The sequence below is a fragment of the Rousettus aegyptiacus genome, unplaced genomic scaffold, assembly GCF_014176215.1.
Source record: "Rousettus aegyptiacus isolate mRouAeg1 unplaced genomic scaffold, mRouAeg1.p scaffold_m13_p_8, whole genome shotgun sequence".
NCBI classification, from domain to species: Eukaryota; Metazoa; Chordata; class Mammalia; order Chiroptera; family Pteropodidae; genus Rousettus; species Rousettus aegyptiacus.
Genome location: NW_023416311.1, coordinates 72,149,978 through 72,175,043, shown reverse-complemented (window position 1 = coordinate 72,175,043; position 25,066 = coordinate 72,149,978). Strand labels below are relative to the sequence as shown.

Below are 25,066 nucleotides of genomic sequence, written 5' to 3'. Positions count from 1 at the left end.
TTCCACATGTATTAGCAGGGATCTCAAACAACTTTTTCAAAATTGAACTGATCTTACTCCGTACACTCTCAGCAATTGCAACTCCAACCTTCCAGTTGCTTGCCTAAAAATTTTTGGAGTCATTGGTTCCTTGTTCATAAGACATACTTTATCAAGCCTGAGAATCCAATCACTTCTTACTAGCTGCACTGCCACACTACACTAGTTCAAGCCATCAACATCCCTTCAAAGTTCTCACGGTACTCAGAGCCTCCCACCTCTCTTGATTTCGGTTGCCACCGCTCATTAACTGCTTTCTCATGCAGTCCCTCAAACACACCAAATGAGTTTCCACTGTGCGGCTTTGGACTTGCAGCTCTCTTTGCCTGGGGAGATGTTCCCTCGTTATCAACATTAAGGCTTTCCCTCATTCTGATCATGGCTCAACTGTCTTAGTGTGGACTCCTCTGACCATGCTATTTTAAACTGCAACCCTTTCCCCCTTCCATGTTTTTTTTTTTTTTTATGGCACTATCACCATTTGATACAGTATGTTTTTATTAATAATTGTCTCCATAATAGAAGGAAACTCCATGAGGCCAAGGACTCTTTGTCACGTTTTCCATTGCTATTCCCTCAGTCCCTAGAACCGTATCAAGCCCAATGTACGTATCAATCTCAATAAATATCGGTTGCAAGAATAGCAGGAGCAGAAGGGGCATCCCAGAAAACGTGGTGCAGCAAAGTTCTGGCCTAGCTGCTGTGGTCAGAGTTCTTCACGACAATCTTTCATAGATAAAAACCACGCTTCTCAAATCTTGGGTCGACAGCTACCCGGCTCCCGACGTTCCAAGAGCGAACAGCACTTCCACCGCCTTTTTGTGCGCTAAAAGTGAGGGCAGGAGGTCCCTCCCAGACTTTTAAGTCAACTGCGGAGATGGCTCCACCCCGGAACGCCCGGCTGCCACAACCTCCACTCAAAGCAGCCGGAACGTTTCTGCGTCACCACCGCTCACAGTGGAAGACTTCGGGGACTCTTTGGCGCAGGTTGGGCGGAGCTTCCGGGCAGAGCAGCTTCCGGGCAGAGCAGTTTCCGGCAGAGCGTCTTCGGGAAGGACCGGTGAGTCCGCGTATAGAAGTCTGCGCGCAACCTAGGCGTGGTGTGGTTGCGTGGGGAGCACCGCGTCAAGGAAGGGCCTTTGCTTCCCGGGGCGGAAGCTGAATGGCCCCGACCAGCCTCATTGGGAATGAGGCTGTGAGGGAGCGTTTGGAGGAGGGCAGTTTTTGTTTGGGAAGCAGCGTGGAAGAGTATTTGGGCTACACAAGTCAGCAGTGGCTCTTCTTCCTTCCCTAAGTCAGCGCGAGTTTTGGGAATTGTGATCTTAGGTTCGAGTTCGTGACCGGACTCCCTCTGTGTAGCCTCAAGAGAGTTATTAGCCTTTGAGCCTCGAGTTCCACACCTAAAAAACAGGACGGTAATCACCTTTGCCTGTCTCGTAGCACTTGGCAGGATAAGATGTAAGGAAAAGCTTCTTAAATTGCGGTCTCATTTGTGTGAATGTGGCATTCTAAGCTCATGTGACAGGAATCACACCAGTTGGCTTACGCTGGGGGAAATGGCCTTTCTGGGGTTGGATTCCCAGGAAACATCGGCGATATTTGTTAGAAGATGAAAGTCATAGGCCGTTGGAGATGCTGACCTAAGATGTCATCAAGTACGTCGTTCTCCAGGATCATAAATCCCTTTTCTATTAACGGCATGCATTGTAAACATCCAGCTTCCCTTCGAACATCTGTAGTTATGGAGAGCTTAATGCCTCTGTTCTATCCATTTAATTTCCCGTTGCAGGTAGTTCTAATTGAGAAGTTCTTGTATGCAGTGAGCCAGAAGTATTCCCGCTTGTAGTTTCTCCTGATTACTTCTAACTTTGTTTCTGAACTTTCAGAGAATTCGAATAAACTAAAAATAAAATACAGTTTAAATATTCATGTCATGAATGGCAGGCACGTTTTTAAGAATTTGAGTTGAAAACGTTAGCTTCTGGTTTTTGACATTCAATACAAAAACAGTTGCATGGAGAATCAAAATGTTTATTTTAGTCACTATACCATGTTACTGCAATCATTAAACCTACAAGGCACCAACATAGGTAGCATATTGAAATAGCACAGATGTTAGAATTAAGTCATTTCTCCTTCAGGATATTAAAGTGGATCACCAGATTTTCTGAAACGAATCTCTTCCAACACCAGGTGTTGCAGGTGCAGAGGTAGTGCAATGATTCATGTATCTATTACACAGCTATAATAATCATAAGTTGTGGCTACCCTTGTTTCATCTATACCCATACCCACTTCCCAAAATTCTATGATTCTGTCCTGTGACACATCTATAATGCATCTTTGTTTTTTTAAAAAATTATGAAAAGATGCTTCTGTTGGTTCCAGATTTGTGCATAAACATTTCTACTTGGAATGGGAAAAAGAGTTCCATGAGGATTTTATAAAGTATTTTCACCAAACAACAATCATTGAATAAATTGCAAAGAATAAGATGACCTTGGAATCTGAGTTGTTTTTACTTTGTATGTTTACTTTCCTCTCTTGTCAAATTGTATGCATTTGGTGACAAACATCTTTAGAAAATTCACAATCTAATGATTTTTATAGGATACTGAATAATATAATACATTTAAGAAAAAATGGATGAAGAACCTGAAAGAACTAAGCGATGGGAAGGAGGCTATGAAAGAACATGGTGAGTAGGGCATTATTACTTTCTCTTTCCTTTGAGACTTTTTTTTTTTTACAACTTTATTGAAGTTTAGTTTATACATGTTAAAATTCACCTGTTTCCAGTGTGTAATACAGTGATTTTTAGAACATTTATTGATTTGGGCATTACCATAAATTAGTTTTAGAACATTTTCACCACTCCAGTAAGATACCTTATGCCCAATTACAATTAATTACATTTCTACCTCCCTCTAGTCCTAGGCAACCGCTAATCTACTTTGTCTCTAGCTTTGCCTTTTCTGGACATTTTGTATAAGTGTAATCATACAATGTATGGTCAGTCGTGTCTGGCTTCTTTCACTTAACATGCTATTTTTGAGGTTCATCCATGTTGTAGCATGTATCAGTAACTGATTCCTTTTTATTGCTGAATAATATTCTATTACATGGTTAAGACATGGTTTTATTCACCCATTCACTAGCCGATGGCCATTTTTACAGTTTTGCGCCATTATGAGTAATGTACCTGTGAACATTTTACCTGCAAATCTTTGGACATGTTTTCATTTCTTGTGGGTTAATAAATTTTTAGCTTATATTTTTAAACAAGTAATTACTACTTATAGGGAGATTCTTAAAGAAGATGAATCAGGATCACTTAAAGCTACAATAGAAGACATTCTCTTCAAAGCAAAGAGAAAAAGGTATGTAAACTCTTTGTAAGAGTGCTATAAAAAGTAAAATGTGTTCCTTCAAGCCTTTCTGTCCACCTATACCCACTCCTCAGTACTTAATTTCAGCTGTGTTTCAAGGAAACTGACCTGTAACCTTCTGAATAGGGGGAATAAACCAGCTACCTAGTGCCTCAGCAGGGAAATGGGTCTTCATGAACTGTCCAAAATGCCTATAATTAATTGTATGGATCGCATAGTTAATAATTTGTTTCAGTGAAAAAATGCAGGTTAGTTAAAAAGTTGCATTAATTTTTTGGATAGTATATGGTATTCCATTAAAATCTTTGCATAATTTTAACAGAGTGTTTGAGCACCATGGACAAGTTCGACTTGGAATGGTATGTTATTTGTCTCCTTTACTGGTACAGAACTAATTTGGGGCTGAGAAACATTTCATTGTGATAGAGTAAACAGTAGTAAAACAACAAACCCTTTCAAGACAATGTTAAAAATATATGTGTAGAATATATGAATACTAAACGCTGTTTTTACTACTTGGTCAAAAATGTATTTGAAAATTGACTTTATTTGTATTTTTTTCTTGTAGATGCGCCATCTTTATGTGGTAGTAGATGGATCAAGAACAATGGAAGACCAAGATTTAAAGCCAAATAGACTTACATGTACTTTAAAGGTCAAAGAAAAATTTTTAAAGAATATGATCTCTCTATCTCTTTTTGTTGTTGTTGTTGATACAAACTGTAGCTAACTAGAACTGCTGCAGATCATTTAGGGAACTGATACACCAAAATAGTTTCAGTTACCCGTGGTCAATCCTAGTCTGAAAATATTAAATAGAAAATTCCAGAAATAATTCATAAGTTTTAAATTGCATGTCATTCTGGGTAGGATGATGAAATCTCACGCTGTCCCACTGTGTCCTGCCCAGTCCCACCTGGGACATGAATCATCCCTTTGTCCAGTGTATCCTCTCTCTATGTGCAGTACAATAAGATATTTAGAGAGAGAGAGACAATGTTCACATAACTTTTACTATAATATATTGTTATAATTGTTCTATTTTATCATTTGTTTTTGTTATTCTCTTACGTACCTAATTTATAAATTAAACTTTATCATTGGTATGTACGTATAGGAAAAAATAGTATATATATAGTTTAGTACTATCTGTGGTTTAAGACATCCATGCGAAGTCTTGGAATGTATCCCTTGAAGGTAGGGGAGGACCACTGCATTTATGCCCTTAATTTCTGCCTTCCCACCCCAGGTCAGGATCTTGCTTTGTCAGTTATTTTTTTTCTTTATTGAATCGTCTTCATTTTCTTTTGAGTTACTTGAATCAATCTTCTTAGTTTATAGATACAGATTATTCCTACTTTTATCAGAACCCATCCTCAATTCTGCTCATTCTCCTTTTCTGTGTTCATTGGATCTTTTCCTTTTTTAGATTGTGTCTGTCTTACATATCTAAAAGGTTCCATCTTTTAAGGCCTCGCTTAAACCAATCTCATCACTTATTTCAAATTCAGGTTTATTTAATATTTTAATTTTTATTTAATATTTTAAAATTTATCATTTTTTAAATTTATATTTTTACTACTGAACACTTTTTGAAACTCTGTAAGCTTAAAAATCTTGAGAAGTGGTGCCTGACAAATAGGTTTCCCAAAACATGTTCTCTATGGTTATTTTGCTCTTATCTAGTATTTCCTTTTTTGTTTTTTTAAACAGTTGTTGGAGTACTTCATAGAGGAATATTTTGATCAAAATCCTATTAGTCAGGTATGTAGATAATCGATGGAATTCAGAATTAGATTCCTGGTATTACTGCCAAATATAATTTGTTTTTAAAACATTGGGTATATAGTCTATGAATTATTAAGTGATTCAGATTGCATACCAGTTTTTCGTACACTTGTCAGAGAAAAGCAAGATAACACTAAAAGTTAAATTATATACAGTGAACTCAGTTAAATTTATATCAAAAGCAGAAAAAGTTTCTCATGTTACTTATTTTTTTTATTAATTACTAATTTGTTTTAGTACATTCTCATTAAGAAATAATTCGTTCAATAATAATTAATAATCATTTTTGTTTTTATTTCGAGATTGGAATAATTGTAACAAAGAGCAAAAGAGCTGAAAAACTGACAGAACTATCAGGTACGCATAAAATACCTTTACAGGACTCAAGGACTTTGTTTAATTTACCAAAGCTTGTATCCTTGTTCATAAGGTTGCCTAGTAGGTAAAATGAAGCCTTCCTGTATGTTCTTTATGTGAAACACCTAATAAACCTTCCATTAAACTCTCAGTATCTAAGGTGAACTTCTTTTCAGTTTAGTTCTGCACAGTGGTGAAGAGTATTACAGTGAAAGCAAATGTGTTTATTTAAGGCCTATTTCTATCTCAAAAATATTAAGATAAAGTTATTGTAACATTCAGAAAATCCCTTAATCTTAAAATTAATTTTTTAAGAGTTAAATCTCTAAAGAGCAAAGAATATAAAAAAGTGAATAGTAGTTATTGTTAATGATCCAGTTTTTCTGTTTGCATGGCATGCCTAACTGAATTTTATTCTCTTAAAAGATAATGGTAGGTTTTATGTGCTTTGATATATATGTTGTTCCAAATTTACATTGCTAATTTTATTTAATTTTCTGTGAAATACATTATCACTTAAATGCCATTCTCAGCCTTTCATCCCTCCCCATCAATATGCATAAGGGAATGACATACTTTCATCATTAATAGTTTTCACTATGGCAGTAAGGAGTGAAATGTATGTTAGCCTGGAGTGATCTAAGAAACTCAGTTGCGAACAACCAATAAAAAAAAATCTCAAGTTAGCTTAGGCACAAAAGGGAAGTTTTTGGCTCATGTTCAGAGGTGGGCTGATTTCACAAATAGTTCTTTCCAGGGGTCCTAGCTCTGTCTGGCTTTATTCTCTGAGAGGTTTTCTGTGAAGTGAAAAGATGTCTAATAACAGCCCCAAGTCTGCCTAATCTTTGTAGTCTGTAGCTTTAGCACAGGTCCCACAGAGGAGTCTTATTGATTCTTTATGATCTTCCCATCCGTGAACAGTCAGAGTGGCCAGGGGAATGAAGTATTTTGTTGGTAGACTTGGATTATATGCCTGTGCCTGGAGCAGGATGGAAGTAAGGTAAAATTCACCTGAACCACATGATCTTAGGTGGATTATTATACAGTGGGGAAAGGATGTTTTCCCCAAGCAAAGGATATAGGGCTAACCCTCCTGCCCCTTCCCCCAAATTAATAATAGTTTTCTGTGGGTGCCAGGGAAGCTGTATGTATAATTAAGTATCCTCTGGAGATTCAGATAAGTCTCTTGAAGGCACCCTTTCACCATCTGATCAGAATCACTGCTATAAACCACACTGACAGTAATGTAATATGCTTTTCTTTCCCATATTCACAACACAATGGGAGATGAAAAAAATATTTGTCTGTATTGTAGAGAAGCAGATAGAGAGCTGGGAGATCTAGGTTTGAGTGCTGGTCCCGCATCATGTAGGCATATGACTTTGGGCAAATCATTTAACTTATTTGGATTGCTTCCTACTCATGAAATGAGAGATTTGAATTTATTGAGGTACTTTTCATTTCTAAAATTTTATGATTCCAAGAATAGATACTTGCAATATATATTAAATTTGGCAAATGGTTAATATTTTAAAACTTAGATAAGTAAGAACACTCAAAATCTCCAAGTAGATGAATGGACAAAGAAGACAGATAATTTTATACTAGAATAAAAAGAGAAACTAAATAACTACTAAAAAAATGTTAGCGAAACAAGTGATCAGAAACAAACCACCCAACAACATTTTATCATTTTATATATTTCAATTTATCAAAATGATGTTTCAAAAACAATATATTACTTGCAGAATCATGGAGGAACTGGCACTTACAGTGCTGATAGTCTGGTTAATTAGTTTAACATTTTTGGTAAAAGAGCCATAAAAATGATTGTTCCTTGGAGCTAAGGAAATGTTATAAAAGAAGAAAAAAACCTCACTCTACTTATATGCTCTTTGTGGTATTAAGTGTAATCGTGACAAACTGGAAAAAACAAATGTTTAACAGTATGTAGGTAGTTTGATGAATTATACTATATGAAAAAATCAATTTAATGATGTTTTAATTATTAATATGACAGTGCTGAAAAAGGAGAAAATATCCAAAGAATGCCATATTTCATTGATTTTCAGATTCTGTCATTTGTGAGATACCTTTAGTTTATGAGCCATCAAGAAGGAAACACCCTGCTTGACAGAAGATAGATAACCTTTTCAGATGTTATTTCCATAACAGAAGATAATACAGCTTTGTCTATTTGTGGAACACTTCCTTTCTTAGGTCTTATAAAGCTCTTGTGTCTTGCTCCTGAAGAAAAATATAGAATTTCAGGCCTTCTATCAATGAAATTTTGCTTCTCTGATAGTAAATTTACATCTTATTGCTCTGTTCTGTGTCTTTCTACACAGATTTAATCCTTTGTATTAATAACCTTGCTACAAACACTTTCAATCGCAGTTAAACTCAACATGAATAGCACAAACAATGAACATAATTCAGCTGAAGCAATAACATATCAGTAGCCATTCATAGGTTCACACATGAGCAGGCAATGACAGCTGTGTCACAAATGCTGCCAATAATGATAAAACACTGTGATTTCAGAAATGTTAAAGTGTGAAAATATATTCGTCTCGATGTAATAGGAATATATTAAAAGTAAAATGTTAAACATTCTGGGTTAATATTATTTAAAATGTGTGCTAATAGATAAAAAGATTATTTGTACAGCAGGTCTTTAAATAATGTCAAGTTCAATGTTTTGTTATAAAGTTGATGAGATGCTGTAGGAACTCTTGTTTACATCATTTAGCCTATGGTAAAAATGGTCTTGTTATACATCGTTTCACATAAAGTCACAGAATCTATCAATGACGTTAAATGAGGACTTAATATATTCTATTTTTTAGTATGAAGTGAGAGACATTATATAACAAACATCTCTGATAAAAGTGCAAGTTGCTAAAAATATAAATTGAAGCAATTCTATTTTTTAACATTGTAGATTTGTAAATTTTGTGAGACATAAATTTACATAATGTATATATAAAATTTCATTAAAAGTAAATTATTCCATTTCTATTTTAGGAAACCCTAGGAAACACATAACATCTTTGAAGAAAGCTATAGATATGGCCTGCCATGGAGAGCCATCTCTTTATAACTCTTTAAGCATGGCTATGCAAACTCTGAAGTTAGTGTTTTACATTTATTATTTCTAATTGATTTCAAAGTTTTTCGAATGAGTTAAATTGAAATAAAAAGATGCATATGTTAATATGCACCTCTATAAACCCAGCTATAAGAAGTTGCTATTAAGATAAATATCTAATGTCATTTAGGATGTTTAGTGTGGTGTCAGTAATTTTTATTTTACATTTTAATTGTCCTTAAAGGTTTTAGAAAAATATAATAAAAAATATAATAGCAATATTAGTAGTACAAAAGAAATATGGTGATGACAAAATAGTTTATTGAAAATTGATTGCCTGTGGAATTTATAATTGTGTTTGTACATATATTGACTTTTATTAATTTACTTTATAATCTATAAATTAATAGCACTCTTTTCCAGCAAGTTCAACTTTGTGGAATATAATTAAGACCCTAGAGGAAGTAGTCAATATAATTAAAGCTCATATATTTTGGCCCTGGCTAGTCTGTGCTGACTCAGATTTTTATACCCTTATATAATAGATACTTTTCTGTTTTTGTATTAGGCCACGATAGCAGCATCCCAAAGTGAAAGTTCAGAGCCTAACAATGAAGGTATAAGCAGGAAAGCTATAAATAACTGATAAAATTGCTCCTAAAAGCATAGAAATATCTATTTAGGGGAAAACAGCTTAGCACGTCTTAAAATAAGCCACCATTTAATTAAATGGTACATGAAAATCAATGTTTATGATTTTTATGACTCTGAAGCACCATGAGGTTAAATTATAGTCTTTAAAAAAATTATGTTACTATTGTCAAGCCACATGAATGTACCCTTAAAGTTGATCCATATGATTTTGTCATACTTTCCAATGTACAGTTTAGACTTTGAAACAAATCTACTAGAATGTAAGTGTCACGATGTCAGGAACCATATTGGTCTTGTTTATCACTCTGTCCCAGAACTTAAAAGAGTATTCAGTAGACATTTATTGAATAAATAAATGAGTCAATGAATTTTTTTATGTACAGCTAATTTTAGAAAACTTTACATTAAGATGTTTAGAATATTCACAATTGATTCCTTTGCAATATTGAAACAAATGAGATATTCTATAGTCTAAATGTATAAACCATGTGTACTATTCTTTTTGAGTAAATTTTTCACAAAAGTAATTTGTTATACCTAATTGGAGAGTATTTTATCTTTCTTTAGACACATGCCTGGACATACAAGTAGAGAAGTCCTAATTATCTTCAGCAGCCTCACAACTTGCGATCCATCTAATATCTATGATCTAATCAAGGTAGAATCAATAATTTAATAATCAATTTTTTTTACAATGCTAAAGAAAATTTTTTAGTGAATTTGTTACTAGTTTTCAGAGCATTGTATTTTTCAAATATATTAATTGTTCAATGTTTTATTTCTTCCTGCAAAACTGTCTTTTTACTTGGATTCTATGAAGACACTAAAGGCAGCTAAAATTAGAGTGTCTGTTATTGGATTATCTGCAGAGGTTCGGGTTTGCACTGTACTTGCTCGTGAAACTGGTGGTATGTATCTAGAATCTTCAATATTTACTCATAATTATGTAAGAAGTAACAATTTATTGATTAAATTAGGAAAGCCATTAAACTTAAATCAGTGCATGTCCTGAAGTCTAAAATATGGGTAGTCATCTTAAATATATCTTTGATTTTATAAGATATTATCTCAAAATGCAAGGAATTTTCATTAGTTATTTCAGTGTTCAGAGGAAGCTTTATAACTCTTGAAAAGCTAGAAATTTCCCTCTATGTGAAATTTTATAACTTAGCTTTAAATCGTAATTATAGTTATTTGTAGAGATGTCAATTTAAAGATTTTAAATAAGATTTCTGAAAATGATAATTTAACTTAAATATTTATTTTGAAAATGTATATTTTCAGATAGTAAAACTTTTACAGAATTACATAAAAGTATAATTCATTCTTATGTCTGGAAAGCTGATTTTGTTTTCTTTTACTTTTCATCTTATTAGGCACATACCATGTTATTTTAGATGAAAGCCATTACAAAGAATTGCTAACACATCATGTTAGTCCTCCTCCTGCTAGCTCAAGTTCTGAATGCTCACTTATTCGTATGGGTAAGTGTTTATTTTGTGTTATTTTAAAATACACATTAACCTTCATTCTTTCCTTCCTTCTTTCTTCCCTCCATTCCTCTCTCACTTTCTCTTCTTCTTTTTTTTTTCCATTTCACCTTTCCAAATAATCAGACTTAAATAATATGTTAAATCAGGGCAATAAAACTAAGGGGAGAATAAGCTACAAAGTAATGAATTTTCACAGTAACAGCTCCTAGGGGTCTCTACTTATCTCTAATTTCTTATGTGAATGGAGCCTTTCCCAGTTGCCCTGGAGAGAACAATTGGCTCCCTTCACCACACTTTCATTTGTATTTCTCTTCATTCCTGCACTTACTAAAATATTTTAAAGTTTTTAAAAAGATAAAAATAAAAAAATAAAATACACATTAAAAAATATATTTTGGCTCAAACTAGACTTTCTGTTTCCATTTGTACAAGTTATTTTAACACTTAAGAATTTTTATAATTAGAGAAAATTATGCTGTCGAAGCAATTTGGAAAATTATGAAGTAAAAAAGTTAAATCTGCTTGTAGTCTTATCACTCAGAACACTACTGACTTTATTTTTAAGGCTAGAAAGGTAGAAAGATACTATATTTATAGAAAAATCCTTGTTGTATTAGGAAATTTACAAAATAAGCTATAAAATCCTCTGTACTATTTGATCAAAATTTGTAACATACACTGCAAAGACACAAGGTTGCTAGGAGGTACATCAAACTGCTCAACGTGATATTTTTGGGGAGAAGGAGAATGATGGGTTTGCATCATTTAAAATTTTTTTTTGTTTTTATTTTCCAAAAATTTTATGATGAACATTTAAATTTATAATTGAAAAAGATATAACTGTTTAAAAAGAATCTCCTTGTTCAATGTGCATTTTTTTAAACTGTCAGTGAAGTGGAATGCTTTTCTACCTAGTTTTGGGCTGTTTATAATACTGGTCAGCTGCTCTTTCCTATTTCCTCATCTATAAAATTATATTAGTATCTGTCTCACTGTGTGTTACTGGGATTAAATACAGATGCAGCATTTAGAATAATGCTTGACATAAACACTCAATACATCTTAGATATTATGTTGGCTAATCTTTTTTTTTTTGATTTACTGATACATTTCCTAGCCATTTTAAAATTATTATTTACACTTATAATAATTTATTCTTCAGATTGACTTGTCAGAACCATTTAGGAATATCAACCCATTTCTGTCACCTGATGTAAATATTTTTTTCAGTTGGTCATTTGCCTTTTATTTGTTTTGATATAGTGATAGATTTAAATTTTTATGTAATGAAATCTTTTTTTATGGTTTCTGCTTTTCTTGGACTAGTCTTCAAATTTAAAAATATATATAGAAAACAAACTCCCTGGGCTTGGGCATTGCAGAATTTTAACATAAGTGTATATACTTATATAAAGTGAAAAGACACTGTGTAACAGACTCTTTCATTATATCAGGAACTATTTCAAAATTACAAACATTTTCTTTTGAAAAAGCAGTATGTATTGTTATTAAATTATAAAATATAGATATGGAATTTTGCATCTGAGACCATATGTATATACAGACCTTTCTCCCATTTCCTCCACTTTTAATTTTTCTTATAATCTGGAAATACAGTCAGTTTGACTGTATAGTAATAAATAAAAGACAGGAAAGAACTTTTGTATAACTTTGTAGGCCCTGTGGTAGGAACATTTTTAGGTTCCTAGCCCTAGAATTTTGTCATTTGCTTAGAAAAAGAAAGTAATACATTTTCTTCTATGAAGGATTTCCTCAGCATACCATTGCTTCTCTGTCTGATCAAGATGCAAAACCCTCTTTCAGCATGGCGTAAGTAAAAACCTTGAAACTGTCAGTGATGATACTGTTACATCGAATTCCTTACTATAAGTTTTAAATGAAAAAGATGGCTTGAAATGTAATGGCTTTGTAAAATATTACCTTTTATATAGCTATAAAAAGAAGTGAGACTACTGTTGTGGAGTAATCTTTAGGAAATATTACTAAGTAAAACAAGGTAGAGAAAAGTGTATAGCATGCTACATCTAAGAAGAGGGTGGCAATTAACTTTGGAACTTTACATTTTACATAATTATAAAGCAAAATTAAATTTAAGAAAATAATTCTTTAATGATCACAATTAATACTACTGTAAAAGTGTGCCAGCTGTAAAGGTATATTAAGGACTGGATTTAACTGCCTACCTCCTGCCAGAAAACCAGACAAAATATATACAAATAGTTTTCAGACATTGGACAATAGGCAGTTCAGATAATAATCCCTAAAAGAAGAGAAACAAATGAGGTAGACCCTATGATTGCAGCTCACTGTCCAGAGAGAATTTCCAAGCTGCAGTGCAGGGAGGGAAAACTCACACAAAGCCTAGAAGTCTTGCTTAGTTGAAGAAACAAAGTTCAGCATTTGGGGAGGCAGATGGCTGTTATTTTGCAGGGGAGAGTACTAGAGAGTAAAGAGCTGCAAATAGAGCTCTCGAGATCTGCAGAGACTTCCCCATTAGTTATTAGCTGAGTATTGATCAGCACATTCCTGCGAGGGAACTACCAAGACCGGGGAAAGGAAAGGAGAACACAGAACAGCCCCTAGAGCTCACACAGGACAGGGTATAGCTCATGGTCCCACCAGTCTGTTTGGAAAGACCTCTTAACACAACAGTCTCTGAACGGAGTCCACAAGAATGGAACCAGATTAACCCTAGAATAATAGCTGGTCTGGACATCCTAACAAACTTAAAAGCACATTTTGAACAGATCACACTATTTTTAAGTTACTTAAGTATAATCCAGGAAAAGCCCTAACCTATTTAAGGGAATACAGAAAAATCCAGCACCCAAAAGAAAGCAAAATTCTCAGTGTCTGGCAGCCAAAAATTATCAGACATGTAAAGAGGTCAGAAATACCCATAACAAGGAGAAAAATCATAGAACAGAAACGTATCTAGAAATAACACAGTTGATAGAGTTAATAGACAAAGTGTTAAAACAGCTATTATGTATATGTGTGTGTGTGTGTATATATATATATATATAGCTGTTAAATAACTGTTAAAACAGCTATTATGTGTATGTGTGTGTATATATATATACACACACACACATTCCATATGTTCAGGAAAGTAGAGGAGAACATGAGCATGATAAGAGATATGGAAGATAAAAAAAAGACCCCAATCATATTTCTAGAGATGATGAAGACAATGTCTGAGATGAAAAATTAACAGCATATTAGTCACTGAAGAAGAAAAGTTTAGTGAATTCATTGACACTAATGGAAGTCATTCAAAGCAAAAATGCAGAGAGAAAAAAGAATGACCATAAGTGAGCTGTGAAACAACTTCAAGATTTTAAAATCAAGGTAGCATACTTTCTTTTTCTCTAACTGTTGACATCTTTATATATCACATTTTTAAAGGAATATTTTTCTCCCCACAGGCATTTAGATAGCAATACTGAGCCAGGACTTACGTTAGGAGGCTATTTCTGTCCACAGTGTCGGGCAAAGTACTGTGAACTTCCTGTTGAATGTAAAATCTGTGGTAAGAAACCAACTGTTTATTATTCAGTAAACTAGTCTTTAATAACTTCTTACCTATACTGCTAGTAAAATAATGTAAATATTAAGCTCTGCTTGTGTTTTCAGATTTAAGAAGAGAAATAGATTACTTTTATCACCAAGTGCCCAGTACTCCATTTCTAAGAATAAACATAGCATTCTAGAAGAGTTTCCTGCTTCTTTGAAAAAAAAAAAAAGTTCTTTAAAGGCATTGCAGCAGATCTAGTAGACATTTTCATAGCTCTTAACTTCATAAAATAAATACATATAAAGAGAATAAGAAATTAATATAGAATTTTATTTTATTTATAAGTAAGCAATAGGCAAAGAGAGGTCACACACTTGGTGACAGAACTGAGATACCATCTTGGAATCTCCTTTAATGGCCATAGGTAAACTGAAGAAATAAATACCTGCAGTCCTAAAAAAAACTTGAAAACAATTTAGCCTAAGTTATATCATTTAACAATTCAGCCATTGTTGTTATAAAGTTTGAACATGTCTCTCCTTTTTGTGTTAGGTCTTACTTTGGTTTCTGCTCCCCATTTGGCACGGTCTTACCATCATTTATTTCCTTTGGATGCTTTTCAAGAAATTCCCAACGAAGAACATAATGGAGAAAGGTATATAAATTTTGATAAACTTATATCTGTTATCAGTAGTAATGTTTAAATATACATCATTACTACATTTGAAAAGATAATTGTATTAATGTGGGCAATATTACTTCTAATATAGAAAATAAGATGTAAAAATGTCTTGGTTATTACTGAAATGACTCATTATTTAACAGATCTGGCTCTTCAGAAATCTATTAATTTCTCTATATCTACTGTGTAAAAGTGGTGGTATACCGGTAAATCAGCTCCCCAAAAAGAAAAAAAAAAAGGCCCTGATTTTTAGCATTTGCTGATTTCCGTGATGTAGAACTAGAGGATTTATCCAGAAGGTTAGATAAAATAATATGAGAAATTAAAGGTCAAATGAAGAGTAAGAAGAGAAATAGTTCAAGGGCATTTTCCACTGTGAATTTTTCTGGATTGAAAGGGAATGTCAGATGCCTGATATTATTGAAGGAAAACAGACCCACACTAAAGTATATCATTGGGAAATTTCAGAATATGTAGCAAAGTACTAACCCTAAACATAATCTGGAATTAAAATTATTTGGTTTTTCATCAGCAACACTGGATGCTGACAGGGAGCAATTTCCTTCAAAATTTGTGGTGAAAACTATTACTAACCTAAATAGTATACCCAGCTAAGCTATCAATTAAATGTAGGTAGAATTAAGACATTTTCAGTCTTAAAAGGTCTCAAAAGGATACTTTTTGGGTAAGCCATGGAAGAGATGCTTCAAAGAAACTGAGAAAGAGAATGAATGAAAGAATAGGGATATCTGTCTAATTCAAAAGTGGCCAAAGAAAGCCCTAGGGTTATGATAAGGGAAAAGCCCAGAATAGCGCTTGTGTGTCAAATATGTAAACAGTCCAGTTTAAAGAAGGTCAGAATGCTCCAGGAGATATGTCACAAGTCAAAAACTATAAAATTTCTAATGTAGTTGAACATGATGAGAGGATATTTAAACTTCATAGGGAAAGGTTGGGACTGAATTAATGGTAATTATGTAGAAAACTAAGCTTGTGAATAACTGTAATTATTAACTAGGAAAAAATGTTTTAAAGAAAACATGGCTCAGCTGAATGTTTATGTAGTCATAATAAATTAAACATTTAATATTATTCTATCCAAAATGATTTAACTGCATAAATTGAGAATGACATTAGTTACATCTGTACATGCTATTGGCTCAGGAGAGTTGAAAGAGAATTAAATTCTCATCTCCTGTAGTGAGAGGTTCATGGCCAACTCCTATAAAAAAACAAGACGTAGCACTAACAAGCATAACTAGCCAACAGTTAAATGTTTGAAAGAGCTCTGGGGAACTGGAAATAAAGTGGGAGAGATGGGTAGGGAGGGAACTGCTATTTTTTGGAATAAGTTTTGAGAACTTTTAACTTTTTAAACCATTCCTTGAAGATTAAGTCCATATGCATCCATTATGTACAAGTTAACTTCTTTCCATCTAGAATTGTACCAGCTATCTTATCTTTGGGAGAGCTGAAAAATAGTCACTCAAATCATTTTCTGTAGGGTTGGATTTCCTTGCAGAATCCCAGCTGAGAAAGTATGTTTATATTTAACCTTGATGAAAATAAAATTAGGGGTGGCTCCATAGTGTAGTGGTTAGCACATCTGCTTTGCACCCAGAATGTCTTGGGTTCACGCCCCAGGTGGAGTCATGGACCATACCCCGGTACACCAGGCCCCAGGTGCATGCCAGGAGTGTGTGGGAGGGGACGCCTCACCTTCAAGAGATCCAGTTCTTAAGGAGAAACAGCAACATCCATGGGTCAGAGGTGGAAGCGGGGGGAGGGAATAAAGAGGAGGGGAAAAAATTAAATTTTTTTAAAGTAAGAGTTTAAGCTGACTGTGGAATTTTTTTAAATTACTGGTATTCTTAACTCTGAAAAGTCATGTTTAAATTAATTTTAAATAAAATTACTTATTAATTAAAGGATTTTTTATTGAGAATTTGCAGAGCTATTTTAATGAGTAAACTAAGCAAAATGATTTTTAAACTTTTTCAGATATTGTTATGGATGTCAGGGGGAATTGAAAGACCAACATGTAAGTTCATGTGTTTTCCAAATATTAAGTATTATACAATAAATAATTGAAGAAATAGTATTATAAATTTTCAGTAGATTATTGAATATGGGCTCATGTATAATAACAGTGAGTGGAGATAAAATGGGAGGACAGTAGTTTAAACAGTTATTTAGTAATTCTGCATTCTAAGTTTGCTACAAAGATATTTTAGTACTTTAAGCTGCCTTGAGTTTGCAAGCTAAACTGCGTTTAGTTTGGAAGTGTTAAAAGTTCCTTCTCTGTATTATACTGTTTAACCCATTTCAAAGTTACCATTTAAGGTGGCCACAAGACTAAAGATTATGCCTCCATTTTGCGAATGAGGAAATATTTAAAAATTTTCGAAGGGGGCCAATTTGAATGTATAAACTTATAAAAAAATGCAAATAAGATAGATCTAGTTTTAATTTTTTAATTTAGTTACATGTTCATATTTAAAACTATGAACTACATAAAATATTAGTTGGAAGGATTGTTTATTTATTCATAAAACAGTTTTATAAAGTTTACATGCTTTCTTCATGTCAGTAGTTTCATTCTCATTAGAACTACTTTTTGAATTATTTGACAGTTTTTAAGAACACATCTTTATTTCTATGCTGTTTAAGATGTAATGATTTTTGCATCTGTGTATGATGCTGCCCTGGAAATTTTACCCCAGACACAAGTATCTACATACTTATTAATACTAATAGAATAATGAGTTTTTCTTTTTATGTGTCTTTTGTCATATTTTTTAATGGTTTAATTAAAATGGGAATATAACTTTCGCAACTGTGAGGTCATTCCCTAGAAATGACTAAATCTTTGTTACATTTTTGTGTGTCTCTTTTTAATTGAATCAGATGACCTAAGCATTCAGAACTGGCACCAATTTCAGGTTTATGTGTTTTCCCCCAAATAATTACTTAAAATGAAGTAATTGAGAGTGTCCTATAATATAAGAAACTTTAAGGTCTGCGAAACAAAGCTATTCTCTCATTTCTAAGCAATATATATATATTTTTTTTTTTTGGAAAAAATTATCTTAGATTTGAGAGTAGATAGTAAATTAGAAGTAACAAAGATGAGTAAGAAAAAACCGATAAGAGATATAAAAGAACAGAGCAACTTGAGTGTCTTCTAGCTATATAGTCTACTTACCTTTTGGAAACTACTTTTTAAATTTGCTTTTCTTCTTTTCATTACAGGTCTATGTTTGCTCTGTGTGCCAAAATGTTTTCTGTGTGGACTGTGATGTTTTTATTCATGACTCTCTCCACTGTTGTCCTGGCTGTATTCATAATATTCCAACTCCTTCAGGTATTTGATTCTAGCATATAGTACACATTGTATGTGTTAAAAAGAAAGTCGCAACGGTAAATAAAATGATTTTTTAGAAGAAGCTCCAGTTAAAACATGAAAAACAGTTCAAAAGGAACATCTGATCGAAGAACTTTTTGCTAAGAAAATGTAGTATTTTATTGAATTAAAATCTGTGGCTTGTCACAGAAATACCTGGAATTCAATAGTCCTTCTGTCAATTAATTTTGTTTTTTGTTATTTTGCATTATAATGTTTTCAAAGTTGTAACACATTATTGTATTTAAATTACTTATAATGATTAAATTAATGTGATAACTTCATTTTTTATAATTAAATACAGAATTTCGGCGATTTATTTTTGTTCATTTTTAGTGTGAAAAGAAAATTAAGTATAAGTAAATTTAGTGTAGGATGAAAATTAATAATTATGAAATTGATACACGTGAAATTGTATGCTGCTATACCCACCCAAGGGATCTTTTTTGGGTTGACTAAATAATCAGAATATAATTATAAAGTTAATACACCTGAAATTATTTGTGGCTAAGACTGACAGAGGTCTTTTTAGGCTTAAACATTCAAACTCACAAGATTACCATGGCTATACATGGCACCAACTTACTCAAAAGGATATTAAACAGGAAGAACAGGCTGCCAGCAGAGCAGCATCAGACAGTCTCATTAGCAGTGGAAATCTTTGTAGCAGTTCAGCCAGCACATTTTAGGTACACGACGATGAGATCCTCCAAAGGCCTCAAGGAGCCAAGATCTCATAACAGTTCCGTAAGCACAACTTCCAGGTCCCCCCATAAGGAACATGTCAGTTTCAAGAGTCATCACACTCAGGAAAGCCTGAAGCATGAGGTTTCCATCAGATTATTTATAGTACATTCAATTTAGAAACAATTTAGTAATCAGGGGTCATTTTTACCATAAGCAAAGTTGCCTAAACATGTAGTTGACATTCCTTTTTATTAGTTACCATGATAACAGAGCTAGAAAACTTAAGTGAAGGTGAGATTTATGTGGAGCGAAGGAAAAGGTCTTATTAATCTGTTCACTCTCATATGCTGAACCTATTGCTTTAAAGCTTCCTCTAATTGGTAAGTATTTTATGTAATGGAGTATGTCTTAATACTATCATTTTGGTTGTTTGATATCTGAAGCTGGTTTACCTTATAGTTCAAGCTGATGAAAGTTGTGTCCATCCCTGTTAGCATCACTCAGGTTCATACCCAGGGACTATTTAACTTAATCCTCTTCAACTTTTTCACTCTGGGTCATCAGAAAAACTTAGGTGAGAAAGTATGATTAGGTCTATTTCAGGTCTATTTAAATGCAGATATACTATTATAGGCATAACTCTTTTCAGGGTATACCCTGTTGAGTGTGAATCAGGCTTCCATAGCACCGGTATGTTTATTTTAAATGTGTAAACTAGTCACTCTAGATTGAGTTTCACTATGATTCATGATGTTTTAAATAACAATCCTTAGAGAAGTACATTATCAGAACAATTTAATCCCAATCTGGAGAGAGTCTATTCAATAAATCTTGGATGGAGCCCAGGAATATGCACACACACCCAGAACATAATGTGACCAAAGTTACAGACCTTTCTCCCAGGAATCATATTCTTTGAACCTAGACCCAAATGGTTCTTTATGTGGCAACAGATTTCAGCTCTAGGTAACAAGGTAATTGCTGTCTTCTTCCTTCTCTGTCAACAGAGGTATCAGTGGCTTATAGGAGATGCCTTTAACATGATTGGAGTATTCTATTTCCCCCTACCTGACGTAGAAGAAAGGCCACGAGTAGTCACCTCATGAAAAGTTACTAGAAATATATTAGAGACACACCTTCACTACTGTATAAAAAAGAATATTCAGTGCATTATTTTACCTGCATACTTGATAAGGTTAAGGTGGATATGTTTGTTAGGCTTAAGGAGGAAATTCCTTTTTCACAATTATAAAGAAAATCCTGTCTTGTTTAAAGTTGTTTGTTTATTTGTTTGTTTGTTTGTTTAAATGCCTACAGCACCAGGTATTCCTAGATGGTCTCCAATCCAAGTACTAACCAGGCCCGACCCTGTTTAGCTTCTGAGATCATACGAGATCAGGCACGTTCAAGGTGGCGTGGCCATAGACCTGTCTCATTTAAGATTAAAGAAATAGAAATAGTGATCTAAAACTATTAGTTCTGGCCTTTAATTTCCTTCATGGAACTCCACAGTATATTACAATAGTGACGGAAACTGTTTAACTTAGAGATCTTTTTGAATAGTATATCTTTTCTGAGTTCTGCTATTTGATTTAATAGAAAACTTAACATTTCATTATAAAACTAGATTTATTTTAAATACTTTTAAGTACACACATTTTACTTCATGCTCCTTTTTATGTGGACTGTCTATCTTCTCCATTTATATTTAATGTTCCTAATGATATATTTGGGTTTAAATCTATCATCTCATTGTATGCTGTTTCAACTTTTCCATCTTTATTTTTTCTCTTATTTGCCTTTTTTGGATTGATTGTTTTCTACTATTCTTTGTTTTTCCTCAACTAGTTGGAAAATTATATACTCTAATTTTTGTTATTTTAATAGTTACCCTAGAAATTATAAAATATTTTCTTAACTTGGGTCCTCTAGAAAGTAGAACCTGAGGCAAAGATGAAAGTGTTGTTCCTTTACATGGGAGGTGCGGATCCAGGGGAATGAGGGTGGGGAAGAAAAAGGAAATAGAGGCAAGGAAAAATCGACACGGTGTGTTACCACAGTGGCCAGGCTTAGTGACAAGCTGTGAAGATTCATAGGAGTCTCCCAGCAAGTGTGTTCACTTTGAGTGTGGGACTTGTCCAGAAAGTTTATAAGGAGAAACTGCCCCTCTGAGCAGTTCACTGAAGGAAGGAAAGTAGGAGTAATATAGCTGCTTCTTCCATCTCACATTCCCATTGGTTAAGGTTTGCTACACAGGGCTGTGTCCTCTGGTCCTTTGGCAACTGCTCAGGAAGCCAGATCTTGTGCTCAGTGGTGTGCTGTTGCAGCCAGCTCTGCAAGGTAGAGGGGCACCTCAGATCAGGTAGGCTCGGTGTACTTCAATTTGGACTCTAGCCAGCTCAGGAAGCTGGGCAACGGTGGCAGCAGTGTGGAATGGGAGGCAAGCAACACCTTGGAAAAAAGAAAGCAGCCAAGGGAATCTGAGGAGGCATTAGGAGTTTGTGTCCAATACTTCCATAACATCAAAATCTAAAGTTAATATCTACCTTTACCCTTCCACAGATAATACGTTTAGCCTCATTTACCTCCTTTCTCATTTATATGTTATTATTGTTGTATATTTCTTTTTTGTTTCACAGGACCTTGATACTTGTTTTAGTCAATGTTTAAGATTTAATAACATTTACCACTGTTTTGACTCTTCATTTCTTACATCATAGATCTATTTAAGATCGTCACCTGAAGTACATCCTTTAGAATACACTAGTATTCAAGGAATATAATATGCTCCCTATTATGTGAGGAAGAAGGAAGAATAGACTATATTTTTGTATTAGAGAAAAGATAACTGGAAAACAACAGGAAATCAATGAAACCGAAAGTTGGTTCAACAAAATCAACAAATCTTTAGCTAGATTGACCAACAGGAAAAAAAGAAAACTCAAATTACTAAGATCAGGAATGAAAGAGCAGACATCGCTGTGGACTTTATAAAAATAAAAATTGTAAGTGAACACTATGGACACCTGGGGAGATGAGTGAACGTTGATGGGTGAAATGAACATGTTCTAAAATTGATTGTCGTGACGATCATTCAACTCTATGAACATACTAGAAACCATTGGAAGTTGTGATGAAGCAAATTAAAATAATGTAGTTAATGTTAGCTGTTAGTGTGGGCCTGATTAATAATACAAAAGCAATCATGTTCATCAGATAAGGTAGTGAGTATGGAGCTGGAGTTTGGAGAGGAACTGTAATAAAATTTCTTATTTATTTGGGTCAGTTCAAACAGTGCATTTTCTACCTATATGTAGCAGTGTGTGAAGTGTTTCTATTTTGTTGCGGCCTATATGTGGCAGTATGCACTGTTTCTATTTTGTCGTGACCTCTTTGCCCTTGAGAATAACTATCTATACAAGGTGAAGATGGCAGTACTATTTGGAGGCTTAGTACATGCTGACTCAGGGAAGGCCCTGGGATTGGAAATCTACCTCCATAAACTTAGGACAGGTAAAGACAGAAGAAAGAGGCTGGCCACTCCCGTATGATAATTAGTACAGTTTGTAAGAGAACTACATACCAGGAGTGTTTTGGGTAGCTACAAGATGAAATGGACTTGTACTGCTTGGAAGGCACCCAAGAATTATATAGAACAAAGCAGGATAGTTACCAGTGCTGGTATATGACTCGTCTTGGGTACAGGTAAATGCTTTACATGTGACCAGATCAGGACAATGACCTGTTCCAGAAACCAGCACATAGTGGGAGGCAGGGAAAGACTACTGGTTTATGTCAGAATGAGCATTGGTTATGATCAGTTTCCAAGTGGGGTTAGTGGGAAGCAATCTACCCCTTCTAGCCTAGGGCCAGCTCATGGGTCAGGCAACGATTGTGTCTTGGAATAGTCTCTCCTCCACAAGGCTAAAGGAAAGTGTTTAGATTTAAAGCATATAAGTCCTGTATTTGGGGACTAACTGTGACCCACTGTATACCTGAATACATGTCATAATCAAAACACATGTCACAACAGTGAGGGGACAGCAGGACTTCTGCTTAGAATGGCAGGAAAGAAGAACCATAATCATTTTGTAAGATTTTGCAATATTTTTTAACTTCCTTATGTCTGTGGTCAAATAGATTCAGCTGTCTGTATCTCTGTAATGATTGGCAAATTCATAACATGAAACTGATGCAGGACAGGGCAAATTTCCCTAAGGGCGGGGGAGACCAAGTTCTGTACTATGAGAAGAAGAGAGTCCTTTGGTTGGCAGAGAGTGTAGAAAGAATTTAACACACATGCCAAAGTTAGTGTCAAAAGGAAAGTTTATTAGACAAGAGAGAACACTCCACAAAGTATGGTCTCTCTCAGAGATAGAGAGTGAGAAGGACAGTGAGAGAGAGAGTAAAGGCACTGAGAGGGACCCTGAGTGTTCAGGGAATCAGTTTGTCATTCTTCAGTTCCCATTTCCTTTGACATGGACATACAGTGAGGAATGGGAAGAGTACATAGCTTGAAAATGTAAGAATGTGTAGAGAAAGGCCTGCTGGTTCCTGTTTCCCCTTCACAGGTGTGGAGAATGGGTCGTTAGCAATCCCAGCAAAAATCTTCCTTTGTTCTGAAGCTGTCCTCCTGGCCTGGCTGGAGGGCTGATCAGCATATTGCAGTCTCTGATTATGGCTTTATTAACATTTTAATTCTCTTGCCTCTTCCCTACATTAAACTGGTTTTATAAATGGTGGCAAAGAAAGATACAGCCAGTTTTCAGGAAGTAGAGTGGTAGAATTGCAAGGCCTTTAATTGGAGGCAGAGTTTAGGAGAAAGGGCAAGAAGTTTGGGTTCATGGGGCCTAGAGTAAGGAAGAAGGGGTATAGGAGGTTGTCATGCTTCTGGGAAGCAGGTTTGGGAGTGTCCTTATACCCTTCTAGGGTCCTTTTCTTTAAAAATAGAAGATTCATTATTCTCTTTCTACGTTCCCTAATTCTATTCTGGGAAAACCTGTTAAAAGATGGAGTGGGGGGCTCTGATGGGGTCCTTATGGGATTTAAATTTTTTATTTCACCTGACTAAATTGCTATTTGTGTCACACCTCAGGCCAGGACCCTGGAAATAATACACAATTTTTTCATTTATTAACTCAACAAACCTTGTATACCTGCTATCTAACAGGATCCTAAGCAATAGGATATAGGACACAAGCATTAACCTCATGGATCTGTGAACTTCCCAGCCTAGAAGGCGGATCTATAAAGAAGTCAGTGTGAAAATGTGAATACTTTGCCAAATGCTATGGGAATGCAGAAGAGAAGCTGTAAAATGGGCTTGGATGCAAACTCAAATGCCTAAGGGGCCAGGCAGATAATGCAAGTAAGTGGAAGCCTAGTTACCGCAGAGTGGTGGCACCTGGAAAATCCGCATTCCTCTTAAAAGAGGCAGCCTCTAGATTCTGGGCTCAGGGATAGAAAAGAGATGCAGTTTTCACTGCATTCTTTTGTACCTTTGAATTTTATACATGTGCTTTTGTTACCTTGTTAAAAAAAATTAAATTTTTTTGAATTAAATGTATTAGGAGTGACGCTGGCCAATAAGATTACATAATTTTCAAGTGTACAATTCACTAATGCATCATCTGTATATTGCATTGTGTGTTCACCAGCCAAAATCAAGCTTTCTTTTGTCACTGTGCATTTGACCTCCTTTTTACCCTCTTCTGCCTTGTCCCACCCATTTTCCTCTCTGTTAACCACTATACTGTTGTCTGTGTGAGTTTTTTGCTTTTTTTTTTTTCTTTCTGTTTTATAGCCCACATATGATTGAAATCATATGGTTCTTGTTTGCTTCTGCATGACTTATTTCACTTTGCATGATATTCTCAAGATCCATCCATGTTGTCACAGATGGTAGTATTTCATCTTTCCTTTTGGCTGAGTAGTGTGTGTGTATA

The 25,066-nt window shown here is 34.4% G+C and overlaps 2 protein-coding genes and 1 pseudogene across 6 annotated transcripts in view; 2 read left to right on the top strand and 1 right to left on the bottom strand.

Annotated features, from left to right (window-relative positions):
* The first annotated feature begins 1,015 nt into the window (after positions 1 to 1,015).
* On the top strand, positions 1,016 to 18,716 carry LOC107498713 (general transcription factor IIH subunit 2). 4 transcript variants are annotated; one of them, XM_016122153.2, is made up of 16 exons: positions 1,016 to 1,099; positions 2,650 to 2,737; positions 3,342 to 3,419; positions 3,751 to 3,787; positions 3,997 to 4,083; positions 5,142 to 5,192; positions 5,519 to 5,573; positions 8,601 to 8,706; positions 9,886 to 9,976; positions 10,139 to 10,226; positions 10,695 to 10,802; positions 12,578 to 12,641; positions 14,261 to 14,364; positions 14,902 to 15,004; positions 17,033 to 17,072; positions 18,284 to 18,716. In XM_016122153.2, the coding sequence occupies exons 2-16, from the start codon at positions 2,682 to 2,684 to the stop codon at positions 18,401 to 18,403; spliced, it is 1,188 nt and encodes a 395-aa protein (XP_015977639.2). In that variant the 5' UTR covers positions 1,016 to 1,099; positions 2,650 to 2,681; the 3' UTR covers positions 18,404 to 18,716. The 4 variants fall into 4 exon arrangements, with proteins under 4 accessions (XP_015977639.2, XP_015977642.1, XP_015977641.2 ...); XM_016122156.2 differs by lacking the exon at positions 18,284 to 18,716 and adding an exon at positions 16,676 to 16,794 and having other exon boundaries at positions 17,033 to 17,053; XM_016122155.2 differs by lacking the exon at positions 1,016 to 1,099 and adding an exon at positions 1,113 to 1,497.
* Positions 18,717 to 20,429: 1,713 nt separating this feature from the next.
* LOC118607151 lies at positions 20,430 to 20,548 on the bottom strand (annotated as a pseudogene).
* Positions 20,487 to 25,066, top strand: part of LOC107498708 (NLR family apoptosis inhibitory protein) — a 44,063-nt gene continuing 39,483 nt past the window's right edge. The window contains exons 1-2 of one of the 2 annotated variants that reach the window (XM_016122131.2): positions 20,487 to 22,126; positions 24,292 to 24,489. In XM_016122131.2, coding sequence (XP_015977617.2) covers positions 24,484 to 24,489 — 6 coding nt within the window. In that variant the 5' untranslated portion in view covers positions 20,487 to 22,126; positions 24,292 to 24,483. Of the gene's footprint in view, positions 24,490 to 25,066 lie in introns of both variants that reach the window. The other variant, XM_036226218.1, reaches the window with a different exon arrangement.